This window comes from Petromyzon marinus, chromosome 45 (genome assembly GCF_048934315.1).
Source record: "Petromyzon marinus isolate PM22_M1 ecotype Great Lakes invasive population chromosome 45, UKy_Petmar_22M1.pri1.0, whole genome shotgun sequence".
In the NCBI taxonomy this organism is placed as follows: Eukaryota; Metazoa; Chordata; class Hyperoartia; order Petromyzontiformes; family Petromyzontidae; genus Petromyzon; species Petromyzon marinus.
In genome coordinates this window covers 9022101-9035871 of record NC_133711.1, presented here as the reverse complement: position 1 = coordinate 9035871, position 13771 = coordinate 9022101, and the positions used below count along the sequence as shown (strand labels likewise).

Here is a 13771-nt window from a genome sequence, read left to right as displayed (position 1 = left end):
ATTTCCAGCCGGAACTTGCTAATGGAGATCAAACAAAGGTAATTGTGGCCATGCGCAGGGTGCCGTGGCATTTGTGAGCATGATTAAATGGCTCAAACTGCAACGGCGAGTCATAATTGCTGATGTTTGCACAAGTGTAGACAGCAGTAACTTGGGGGGGGGGGGGAAATTATTATTTTTAATTTAGCTGAAGAAGAGTGGCTCTGTGTCATGCCGATAAGCCTCACTCACGATTTTTTTTTTTTTGCCCCGACCCACACATTTCCATTAGAAATGTTGCTTCATTGTCTGGCATTCAAGAGGAGGTGTGTTGGGGGGTGGGGGAGGCCTGGCGGTTGTGGTGGGGGTGCGCCCCCCAGTTTATGAATGTATCCGGTATCACCACTGTGAAACGAGTACAAGCGTGTTTTCTCAGTGCGTTGTCCGATAGGCCTGATTTGTTGACGTAGGTCTGAAAGATAGCTTCTGCGTTTTTTCCGAGTGAAGCGCCAACTCATTTGCATTTCCATAACGGAGATGTTTTGGGATTCGATCGCATAAATAGAAACGTGTCGTTAAACCCGGCCCACCACCCGACACGGCTAGTTAGTAAGGTTCGTCACGGGTACGAAACGTGCACATTTTTTACTAGTTCAGCACACCAGTGTGTTGGAGAGTAAATTCACAAGTACTCAAATTGTAAATGCCGTGGGTTTATTCTCCAACACACCGGTGTGTTGTACTGGTAAGGAATTGGCATGTTTTGTTTAACCTAAACCTTAATAATTGGCTGTCTGGCGGTGGCGGGTTTCACGACACGTTTACAGTGAGGGAAAAAAGTATTTGATCCCCTGCTGGCTTTTGTACGTTTGACAACTGACAAAGAAATGATCAATCTCTATAATTTTAATGGAAGGTTTATTTGAACAGTGAGAGAGAATAACAACAACAAAATCCAGAAAAACGCATGTCAAAAATGTCATAAATTGATTTGCATTTTCATGAGGAAAATAAGTATTTGACCCCTCTGCAAAACATGACTTAGTACTTGGTGGAAAAATCCTTGTTGGCAATCACAGAGGTCAGACGTTTCTTGTAGTTGGCCACCAGGTTTGCACACATCTCAGGAGGGATTTTGTCCCACTCCTCTTTGCAGATCTTCTCCAAATCATTAAGGTTTCGAGGCTGACGTTTGGCAACTCGAACCTTCAGCTCCCTCCACAGATTTTCTATGGGATTAAGGTCTGGAGACTGGCTAGGCCACTCCACGACCTTAATGTGCTTCTTCTTGAACCACTCCTTTGTTGCCTTGGCCGTGTGTTTTGAGTCATTGTCATGCTGGAATACCCATCCACGACCCATTTTCAATGCCCTGGCTGAGGGAAGGAGGTTCTCACCCAAGATTTGACGGTACATGGCCCCGTCCATCGTCCCTTTGATGCGGTGAAGTTGTCCTGTCCCCTTAGCAGAAAAATACCCCCAAAGCATAATGTTTCCACCTCCATGTTTGACGGTGGGGATGGTGTTCTTGGGGTCATAGGCAGCATTCCTCCTCCAAAAACGTCGAGTTGAGTTGATGCCAAAGAGCTCCATTTTTGTCTCATCTGACCACAACACTTTCACCCAGTTGTCCTCTGAATCATTCAGATGTTCATTGGTAAACTTCAGACGGGCATGTATATGTGCTTTCTTGAGCAGGGGACCTTGCGGGCGCTGCAGGATTTCAGTCCTTCACGGCGTAGTGTGTTCCAATTGTTTTCTTGGTGACTATGGTCCCAGCTGCCTTGAGATCATTGACAAGATCCTCCCGTGTAGTTCTGGGCTGATTCCTCACCGTTCTCATGATCATTGCAACTCCACGAGGTGAGATCTTGCATGGAGCCCCAGGCCGAGGGAGATTGACAGTTCTTTTGTGTTTCTTCCATTTGCGAATAATCGCACCAACTGTTGTCACCTTCTCACCAAGCGGCTTGGCAATGGGCTTGTAGCCCATTCCAGCCTTATGTAGGTCTACAATCTTGTCCCTGACATCCTTGGAGAGCTCTTTGGTCTTGGCCATGGTGGAGAGTTTGGAATCTGATTGATTGCTTCTGTGGACAGGTGTCTTTTATACAGGTAACAAGCTGAGATTATGAGCACCCCCTTTAAGAGTGTGCTCCTAATCTCAGCTCATTACCTGTATAAAAGACACCTGGGAGCCAGTAATCTTTCTGATTGAGAGGGGGTCAAATACTTATTTCCCTCATTAAAATGCAAATCAATTTATAAAATTTTTGACATGCGTTTTTATGGATTTTCTTGTTGTTATTCTGTCTCTCACTGTTCAAATAAACCTACCATTAAAATTATAGACTGATCATTTCTTTGTCAGTGGGCAAACGTACAAAATCAGGAGGGGATCAAATACTTTTTTCCCTCACTGTATGTTTACGTGATCTAACCCAAAAAACTCTGTTATGGATAATATTGGTCACGACAGCAACTAATTTGTGCAACTAATTCGGTCACGAAAGCTAAAAGCTAAAGCTAAAAACCAATTTGGTCGCGAAAGCAACTAATTTGTGCAACTAATTTGTGCTACTAATTTGCATTTGTATTCAGCGTGCCCGTCTTATTTTCATATGAGAACATAAAGGAATGCTAAAACAATGGAACAGAAGCAACAAAAGTAAAAACCAATTAGTTACATTTGTTTGGTGTCTATTGCAACGGCGGTTGAATTATTCTTTCGTGCGATGCGAATCGACAGTGTGAAGAAAAGTTTTGGCGAACGCTCGCCGTGAAAATGCAAATGCGTTTTTATGTTTCGGTGAAGCACGCTATTCCACTGGCCCTATGACACGCACAGCAATTCCTTTGTTGCGTGTCTGATGCAGATGAGATGCAGTGCCTGCGTTCATTCGAGCCAGATCGAGAACCTTCATCACTATGATGTGGCTTTTTCATTTTGCGCGTGAGCTGCAATTCTGGCCCATTAATTGACTTAAAGAAATCTTGTCTCTGACGTTTTGCCGTAAGAATAAGGGGAGTGCGTTATTACATTTGGTAGAATCGCAGCACCGTTGCTGCGAGTGAATACGTTTCCCTTTATTGTGTCGCGTAGCCCGCGTTTCACCAGGCTTCAAGATTAAATACGCAATCTCTCGGACGGATACAGCGGCATTACCTTTAATTTCCCTGTCCGCGTGCTTTTGCTCAAACTAAACACACTCCAGCCAGCGGCACTGCTCAGGTGTATGGATGGAGGTGGATATACACAAAGGTCCACTTGTGCTGAGCCAGGTTATAAGAGGCGATGGGTCACACATCTGCTATTGCTCTATTTTTGGCCTTCTGTTAGCCAGCATTCTTCTGAATAGCCCCAAAGGTCAAGTAAATGAGTTCATGCTAATAGCCCAAACATCCCTTGTTTGTGTCGGCTGTGCTTGTAAAAGAGTGCACCTCATGGGAGCTCAATATGTTTGGACACAATATGAGATGAGTACGGGGACATTGATGTAGCGCTTTGCTTAGTCACCCTGCAGGGAGTCTTGTGTGTCAATAAATGTTAAACCCCGAGGACAGGTCGGTGCGTGGCCCATCCAGGACAGATTAAACAAATTGTCACAATATCGCCACAACAACGTCACCACCTAAGCAGCAATGACTGGCATTATTATCATCGACAACAGCAACAACATTGAAATCGATTTCACGACGCAAAAACGTTAACGCGGCAATGTACGTACACCTGTGCAGATAAATGTCTGTCGGGAGCGTTTTTTTTTTTACATAATCGCTGATTGCAGCATAAATCGGGCAGCGCCTTCGCCGCGCGCGCTCGTGCATAATGCAGGCGCACACGGACGAGCGTGGGTGTGGTTGGCAGTGTAAGGAATTACGGTGTCTCTGGGTCAAAGGTTTTAGAGTCCCGCAAGATGTCTCCGTGCCTTGGAGGTAGCACGCGCCGCTTCAGGACTGGACGCAGAGCCTTCTCCGGGGGGCTTACGTTTAACATAAAGAGCTATTAGGTTCGTCAGTCTGTGTGGGGCGTCTCTCTCTCTCTCTCTCTGCAGGACATGGGAAGACATTCTTAACCCTAGCACTCTTGCGGCTTAAACTGTCAATACAGCATGTTTCTCAAAAGCTTTTCTGTGTTCTGCCAGAAGTCCTGGCTAATTAAATGTTTTGGGGTTCTGTTAAGTGCCTCCGTCATTTTGACAGCCTGGGAGTTTAACCCTCGAACAGCGCGATCGTGGTTTGATGCGGGGCGCAAGAGCAATACGCCGATGTTTTGCCAACGCTTCAAATAGTTTTGACATTTCAAACGAACAATTCCATTAGCAACGTCGCAAACAAAGCTCAAGACGGAGAGGTTTAAGTGGGTGTCTTGAGAGTATTTGCATTTTTGTTTTAATCTTCAGGTCACCCTCAATGTCTGTGCCCGTTGTTTTTTGTTTACGGGTTAAACGTAATTTCGTTACGTTGTAAAAATAAAAGGCATGGCAGTTGTGGTTTGCTGCTACCCCCCCCCCCCCCACCAACTACACTCGTTTAATAAATACAAATAGTGTGTTTTTGTTAAAAACAGGACGGCATAAGTCAATGGAATTGCTCAAGGCAGTCACCATCAAAGGCTACTGGAAAGAGAAAAAAAACATTGAAACTTATAATTGCAGTCCGCAGTCACACTCGAGTTAAAATACTACCACTTTTAACGCAACATGCACGACTCTTGATTGCTTATTTAGACAGGGCGCACTTTACCGCGGTGCGTTTACGGTACAAGTTTGTAACCGAAAACGAGGAGATTATCAGTGGCTTCCATCTTCCTGCCAATGCGAGCATTTGGACCTGGGCAGAACGTAGTGTTGAAAGGAAGCGCAGGCCATGAATATTGTTAATGATGAGGCTGCTAAAAGAGAGAGAGACAGAACTTGGTGAAATAAGAAAAGAAAATATGTATGATGAAAGAATTACACGGAATAAAAATGCTTGGCCCAAGCATGTCAATGTAATGGTATCAGAAAGTGAGATACGTGAGCTCAAAAACGAGTTATGATGATGAAGGTAATGATGACTATGATGATGCAAGCAAAGAAAGCCATCTCTCTTGAAGCAAATCTGAAGCCAGGGTTGCCTGAGGGCTTTTCTGAGCAGCCGTATATTATTAGGCTTCGTTAACCTTCGAAATTGGATTTCGGTTAGAGTATGGGTACACGGAGCCATTAAAATGTTCAGGTGTAATGACGCAAATTTTACGTTGTACTAAGTGACGTGAAATTATAACACGGCACAATGAAACAGTAAATACTGGCGGCATTGCATATGCAAAATAGCTCATAATTTACCCACATTATATTTTATGTTAGTTTTTGTTTAACGTGTTTTTTTTCTTACGCTACCAGCAAATGACAAAATAAATTCCGGTTTCCTCGGATTGATTTCCGCCTTGCATAGTGTGAGCTGTATAAACGGTCCTGTGGAATATTAGCTGTTTAAATGTTTTATTGCAAAAGGAGGGCCGTGTAAGAATGATCTTCCTGGTCCGCCATGAGCTGAGAAATATCCAGCTGGTCTGAAACACAATAATGTGAGCATTTCAGCAACCCTTATTTATTTCCTTCATGTATTTATTTTGGTGAGCGCATTATGAAACACATGTGGAACAGCGATGCATCAGTTCCAGGATATATTCTGGGATTGTTACATATTACACGAGGTCAAACAACCAAGACAAATACTTCTCCGAGGGATCTGTACGGTGTTCACTTGTACGGTCAGTTGCAAAGTGCGTGTGTGTGTGTGTGTGCGCAATGCACACCTCTTGTCTCCCTGGAGAGATGCCCCCCTTACTTCTTCATCTACCAATGCCCTTGGAAAGAGAGAGAGAAAAAAATTCCCAAGTCAGGTTGTTATTCACCATACTGCCTCCTCGTTCACTCTTAAGGGCCTCCATCTGGATATGTAGGATTAATGAAGTTCCCCAGTTGTTTTCCCAGATGCTCCTTTTTTCCTTTTCATGTGAATCCCGTACAGAAAATAAACGCGCACACACACACAAGGGCCTTGGGCGTGTGGCGGCAGCGCCCGTGACCCTGCGCGCATGCTTCGCCAGCTTCCCCGCTCGCTTTGTTTTCCCCATGTCCCGCGATCGTGCCGCGGTCACGCACCCCCCCCCACCCCCCCCCCCCCCGCCCGCCCGCGTGTTGTCGTCGTGAGGCGAGCGTGGCGTGCGCTCGTGCGTGTGGATGTGCTCCCCAGCTAGTGTCTGTCGGATACGAGTACGAGTCCTGCCCCGAGCTGATCCTGTGGGAGAACCGCGTCGCCATCCTGCAGGGCCTTGAGCTCGACGCCTCCAGCCTGGGCATCTGGGGCCTGAGCAACCACCACGCGCTGCACGTGCCTAGCGGTGAGTGGCCGTGCCGACGTCGCGCGCTGGGGCACACTGGGGCCCTTTGCTCACCAAAGCCGTGGTCGTCACTTTGGCCACAGTCCAGCCCGTCAAAGGCCAAGGTCGCTTAAACCCTGGCCCGTGACAAAGTCGCCCGGCATTCGCCCCATCTCGTCCAGTCTCTCAAAGCCAAGTGGGGTTGAGCCTGAAAATTATTCTGATGGGCCACGTTAAACAGGTGTCACATGCATTGTTGTATTGCAAAAATATCGTTGTACTCTACTGTGCTCCAATGTCTATGTTCTGTGCCTTCGCCAGCCCCACACTGGCCAACGTCATTGACGTGATCGAATAACCCTCATGACTCACACGGTGTGGAGAAGCCATTATACAGCAATGGATTGACAAAAGGACTCTTGTGTGTACCTGAGAAACCACCATCAACCCCCTCAGGCAATCGTGCAGCATCGCTGCATAGGTGAACGCATTAAGGCAACTGAAGCGGTGGCCACAAATAATTCACATTGCAGTGACCCCCTTACTGACGGAAATAAAATTTGAACAAATCCAATGGAGCATCGAACTATTCTCTTTTGCACAAATTTACAAAATATCAAGGACACAGATACAATGAAATGTTGGTACAATTTATATAAATATTGGCCACTCGTATCTTGAAAACGGGCGTGTATCGTCAATGTTTACGTGCCCCCATCACTACCTCACAAACACAGAGAAGCACTCCGCCACCCAGCATGACATTCGGTAAACCGCCGCACGCGCCGGCGCTACGAACGTGCCGCGCGGTGGCTTAATGAGCTCCTCTCGCTGTGCAGCGCAAAGTGGCGCAGCGTGCGTACCCTCGGCTTGTGTGTCCCCCTCGTCGCCTGAGCCTTCTCCCTGCCGTGCCCCCCCGCCCATCCCCCCCTTCCTTCGCTCCACTCGCTCGCCCACGTGCTCCACCCGGCAGGCACGATGCACAAGGGCACGGGCGAGAACGTGTTCGTGTGGCGCCTGCCGCCCGTCATCACGAGCGTCATGGGCAACGGCCGGCGGCGCAGCATCACCTGCCCCAGCTGTAACGGCGTCGCCGAGGGCAACAAGCTGCTGGCGCCCATGAGCCTGGCCTGCGCCGCCGACGGAAGCCTCTACGTTGGCGACTTCAACTTCGTGCGCCGGATATTCCCGTCCGGCAACGTCACGAGTGTCTTCGAGCTCAGGTGAGCAGTGCCGCCCCCCCCCTCTCCCTGGTTGGTCGGTCAATCACCACTCTTGGAGAGGGTAGGAGAGGGTGTCGGTTGGACCATCGGTGCTGAGGAGTGTTGATTCTACTCTTGAGAATTGCGTGTGCCATTAGCTGTTGACTCAGTGTCTTTGCCGGCCTTCATAGGTGCTCACTAACAGCACTTGTACCAACAGTCTGTTAAGGCTATGTGGGGGGGCGGGGATCATTGTCTTTGACTCAGTCTAGGTGTGTTTGTTTTCTATGAGCAGGTGAGTGGAAGAAAATACAATGTCATGATCTGATGAAAGATGCGTCCCAAATGTCATTTTTGTTGTTATTGTTGTTACCAAACTTGTCCAAAACAATCGTCGCATATCCAACTAGCCTGGGATTGAGGTGTAGGGGGACACTTGAATAACGTCGGGTACGTGAACATCTCTTGAAAACGGCAGGTACACCGTGCACAAGTAGGTGACGGGATGAAGATGAAGCGCATGTTGCTTTCGGCATGGGGTAGGAGGGTGCGAAATGCGTGACAGTGCTCAAGCGAATGTACGCGAGATTAAGTGCACATCCGCTGCGTGTGACAATGCCAGATTTGTGGACACCTGCAGAAGATGACGGTTGCACCACGCACAAATACTGCACGTGGCGTGGGCGGTTAATTGGCCAGGGCCGATATGTGACGGTCGGATATGCGACGTACTGAGTGATCGTTGAATTGGATAACATCGTTTTACAATGATTGAACATGCAGGCACGTGCAGGCTAACATACTTGTGCAAGTCCCCGTGGGTAATGTTCAACACACATTTGTAGATCTGTCGGGACTGTGCATGAAAGGTGCTGTCTCCTGTTCTCCTGGTGGGCGACCTACTTTACACGATGTTTCTGAAAGGTCTTTTGTCATCCACGCAGTGTAGAAAGGCAGGCACTCGTCAGGCAAGTCATTGAACCCTATTCCGCAACCACTTTTTTTAAGACAGAGTGAAATGTCCAGATATATGGGCTGTCCGTAAAGGTCATCATTCTCATCGTCAGCCATTTTCTATCGACTACTGGATGAAGGCCTTCTCATGCCAGCCGCCATCCCTCAGGATCCTGCAATGCCACAATCCATCTCACTTCCACACGTGAGCTGATCTCACCGCGCCGTCTACAGCGGTTGTCCCTTCTGACCATGTTCCCATCATTGGCTGCCACTCCACGACCACAATTTCGCCCTTTCGCTCGCAACCATTTCAGCCACGATCGTCTCCTGCCCTGAACTCGGTTTTCTCAAAGGTCAACGTTATGCCCCTGAGTTGAATTGTAGTCTCAGATTGCATGTGTTCCCCCATTCTGTCTCTTGAGTCTAATTCTCAGCACGCATCTCTCTCCATGCTTCTTGGCGTCCACCACTTATTTTTTGTGCGATCCACACGTCATAGCAGGTGAAGTGGTCTGATTGAAACGTTCCTATTTAGGCACCCTGGTGCATTGCAATTTATTATGAAATATCCTGACAGCAGTTCTGACTGGCTGTTCATAACTTTTTATTTTTATCCGTGAAGTCATGTCTACAATAACTCTGCAACATTATCAAAGGCCACTAATAGAATGTGATGGCAAGTGGGCAAGCATTGACCCAATTGTATTATTTTGTACAAGACACACCTATCCGTAATGGTCCTATTTTGCCGTACGCTACTACGAAAACTTTGCGGAACCCTCAATTGCGATTGCACGGCAGCAACATCGCCTCCCCCCCTCCCCCTACTATGACAACTTGGCAGGAAACTCCTGTACAATAATTATTATAATAATGTGTGTGTTGCCAAAGCCATGGTGACACACGTGGAGGATTAGAAGGCTGAGAGTAGTGAGATAAAATCTTCACACTACCCAGTGTGTATGTGTGCGTGTATATATATTGCTTTATTAACCTTGCTCAAACTGCCGTCTAATTATAATTCTTCAACATTGTTTGACACCTTTATGGACGCAATTGTATAAAGAAATTACACAGCGTATGCGCTTTAACGCGAATATGGGAATCGTTATGTCGTGACGGAAACAGTGGTATTATAGTGGCCTTAATAGATGCCGCTTGCTAACAGCACTTCCATCAACAATCTAAAAGCCTCGTTAGATGAGCTTTGCCAATATGTAATATAGATTGCAAATGGAAAATACTGTACCGATCGGCTTAGTGTAAAACTACGTATGTGTAAAGTTGCACTCAATTAATATCAGCCACGAAACACACATACCTCTGAGTAATGTGACACTAACAATGCAAAATCCACATTCGTTTATATTTTTGAATCGTTCAAAGCTCCATACCGTGCCTGTTCCCGTGCGTGCGCGCCCGCGCGTGTGCATCTGTGTACGTCACATGCCAAGCCATTTTGCATATCGAAATGCAATAAACCAGTTGTACGCTTTGGTTTTCTGTTTTGTCAGCTTTAAAATAAAATATTAAAGCATTTCATTTATACTTGCTGAACTGTTTTGCTCTCAAGGGATTGGGTCGTCCCTGTGTGGCGGATGATAATGGTACTATCAAGGTAGCATGAACCAGTGCTAAATAAAACATTATTCTAGTAAGAGGTGTTAATGGCCATCGCTGCCTCTGCATTATCTTATTTAACAGCAAGCAAGGCAAGCCAGACCGTTAAGTGGGCCTTCAAGTTTTAAAATGTAATTCAGTGGCAATTATGCACAGCGGCACTTTGATGGTATTCCAAGTGTGTAATGCGCCTTTAAGGGTGGCTCAATAATGTGCGGCAATAACGCAAAGTCTGGGCTGAGCGCCAAGTGTTGAAGTGCAAGTTTTGCCCGTATCTTAGAAAGTAAATTGTACAAAACTTTCAATTGCGTGAATCATATGATGTATTTAACAAAATAACAGCTCCAGTGGTTTATGGTTGAATTGCGTTGTCATTTATTCACATCAGCGGTTAAAATAGCGTTTGTAGATGTTGGTGGTTGGGGGGGTGTGGACAATGTTTACCTGGAAAATTGGGTTCATTTGTGCTTTTAAGCCAAGCTAAATATTTTGCTGTAGCAAATACTGAATGTATATAAATTATCTAATCTTATTCTGCATTTATAGTGTGTGTAAGTGCATGAACAAGTCTATATGCTAAATGTATTTGAGTTTAATTTTCTTGTTCAGCTGATACCTTGAGAGCAAATTCCAGGCCCCGTTCACATGTGGGGCAAATGGCACAATGTGAATAATTAGTAAGTGTTAATACTGTGTGTAAATACCCACTTAAAACAACATTATAGCTTAAATGAGATCAATAAGTAAACAGAGATGCAACATTTTCCCCTCTCGGTTTGCTCGAATTTACATATTTGCTTTTGGTTGTAAAAATGTAGTGTGTGTACGTGTGTAGTGAGTGCACGTGTGTGTCTTGTGGGAAGTGGCAGTGGGGAAAGCAGTCTTGCAATGGTTAGCGCGCCGCGCTACGAACCCGGCTACCCGAGTTCGATTTCCGCTTACGGCCAACACCAGTGACAATTACCTGAACCCATCCTGGGCCTACCCTAGGTTGACTCAGCCTTAATTTGATTGCCATGGTGTGGTGTCTGAACATCGCCACTGGGGAGACAAAGGCGGCCGGGCGTGGTGCTAGTCACCCATCCCCTCGTGTGCCGTGCCGGCCTTCATAGGCGCCAATCGCAAACAGCACTTGCCCCAACAATCTGTTGAGGCTATAGGGGTGGGGGTTATTTGTGTGTGTCTTTAGACAAGCGCAATTTCATACATTCCTTAATCGCTCTTCTGGCAAATTAGCAAGGCTGTGGGTAAAGCCGTCTCCCGCTCGAGTCCTTTTTTAATATAGACAAATATAGACAAATTCCCGCTCGCTGACCTACCCTAAAAGGGCATAATTGTGTGCATACATCTTCCAAGATTCAAACAAATTGCTGTGCAGATAAGGTTTAACAATTACATTGTATAAGCTGTTCTGATGTGTTGGTGGGCAATGCAATTCATTTATTAATGTGAAAATTGCTAAACGGCTTATTTTTTCCCCTCAAACTAAAAAAAGTTTCAGGTTATTAAGCGTAAAAAGTAAAAGGGGTTTTTTTTGCAAGTATCCATAGTTTAAAGGCTCAAAGTACAATGCTAAATTTTCTGTTCATTTCACGCAGGATATAAACATGCCCATAAACGCTTTACAAAGCCAAGCAGCATCGTTGCACACGAGCCGGCAGCCCTTTAAAAATCTGACAATATTGATGGGGCATTTGCGGGGATGCTTTTTATAATGCAATTCAACAGTGTTCAAACAAAACTATTACGACTGGTTAACTTCATTAGAGAAAAGAAGAAAAAAAGCATGCAGATTTAATAAAAAAACATTTTTATCACAACCTTTGGAAGACGTCTCATAAAAGCCACCCTGCTTTGATATCGGCTAAAAGCGTCAACTCGCAGAGAGTCACTTCTCATTGGGTTAATGCCCAGCGTAAAAACTCGCCAGTTTCACTCCGCCGTTGCGGCTGTACACATGCGGTGCAAACGTTGCATATATCCGACTGTCGGATGTCCACTGTGACCAATCATCCGCCCACTCCCCGTGTGGTGTTTGTGTGCGAGGTGTAACTGTCATATCCTCTATGAGGATAATGATCGTAATTTTTTTGACAGTGGGGCGCTACACATCGCATCCCATCTGAAATATTTTAAAGGGCACCCCGAGTAGCAGCTGTCCCCCGTGGGCACAAGGTGACTCAGCACCTGACCTGCAAATGGGCATCCATCTGCCAGTAGATGTGGTGAATGTTGCTATTGTAATAGGTTTTTACCCTTTTAGCTGGCACAAAAACTGACACCTTTATACAAGGGATCGTGTTTGCAATAACCACAACACAAGCAGTCAAAAATGCAAACAAAAAGAAACAACTCTGATAATGTTATGCACTGTCCTTGAATTTGATTGGTCCACACCCGAGACTCTGATAGTGCGCTGTTTTTGAGTTGTGCACCTTTTGGCGTCTTCTGGTCCAACACCAGTGGAGACTAGACTCTAAAGAAAGACGTCTCGGGTGTGGACCAATCAAATTCAAGGACAGTGCATATTATTATTAGAGTTGTTTCTTTTTGTTTGCATTTTGACTGCTTGTGTTGTGGTTATTGCAAACATTATCCCTTGTATAAAGGTGTCAGTTTTTGTGCCAGCTAAAAGGGTAAAAACCTATTACTATATCTTGTTACTGGCAAAGGAGGTCTCATAATGTAAATGTTGCTATTGTACTGTGTAATAATAATTGAGTCATAATATTATACAACAAAAGTGATAATCCGTTGACAGTGAGTGCACAAGCACGCATAACAAATAACTAATCACATTTGTCACGAATGGCGCCGTATAAGATCAAATGTATTATTATTATTCTCTCAACTTTCTCAAATGTTCGGCGTTTGTTGAATGTCGTCGCACGTATTTCGTGTTGTGTTCATCTCCGTACCCGGTATCATATTTGTGCTGTGCCTCTAGTCCGTTTGTGATGTAAATGTGTTTACAATGTTCAACGTTTTGAGATTCAGTTTGCATAAATAATTATATGTAATCAAAGCATTATTATTTACACCACCATAAAGAGTAAAATAAAACTACAAGAGACAACGTTTCAGGCCAGGGCCCTTGGTCATGGCAGAGGAAGAAGGGGCATTGCCAGGAACATCGAAACGTTGCCTATCACATACATTTTTTCTTTCCTTTTATGTGAGTGCTATTGACAACTGTGTTGTGTTTTAGTAGATTTCTTGAACATGTTCACAATCCCGACTTGTTCACATGCGGTCGTGTACTCGTGTCCCGGCGCGTGCATTCGCTTCCTTTTCAACCACACTGAAGCACTTCCAAATATTTAAAGCTGTTTTCACTTTGTATGTATGCACATTGAACTTTCACACGTAGACTTTCGCGGCCAATATCATCCATAATATAGGGTTTTTTGGGGTTAGATCACGTAAAGTAACGAATTGGCTACGTTCTGTTTACGTGATAAACCTCATTAATTGGCTGTTTGGGGTGGTGGCGGGTTTTAACGACACATTTAAATTTACACGATCTAACCCAACAAACCTATATTATGGACACTGAACTTCTTTCGCACCGTACGTAGCCAACCGCGCTAATGGGAGGTGCAGAGGAAGGACAACAAACTAAACACAAAAAGCAGTTCTAAAG

General features: G+C 45.4%; 1 protein-coding gene across 18 annotated transcripts in view; it reads left to right on the top strand.

Moving 5' to 3' along the window:
* LOC116952152 (teneurin-4-like) overlaps positions 1-13771 on the top strand; it is a 430454-nt gene that overhangs the window by 390448 nt on the left and 26235 nt on the right. For all 18 annotated transcript variants that reach the window (XM_032971246.2, XM_032971251.2, XM_032971247.2 and 15 more), the window contains 2 exons: positions 6223-6370; positions 7323-7572. In XM_032971246.2, the coding sequence (XP_032827137.2) occupies positions 6223-6370; positions 7323-7572 (398 nt within the window). The remainder of the gene's footprint in view (positions 1-6222; positions 6371-7322; positions 7573-13771) is intronic.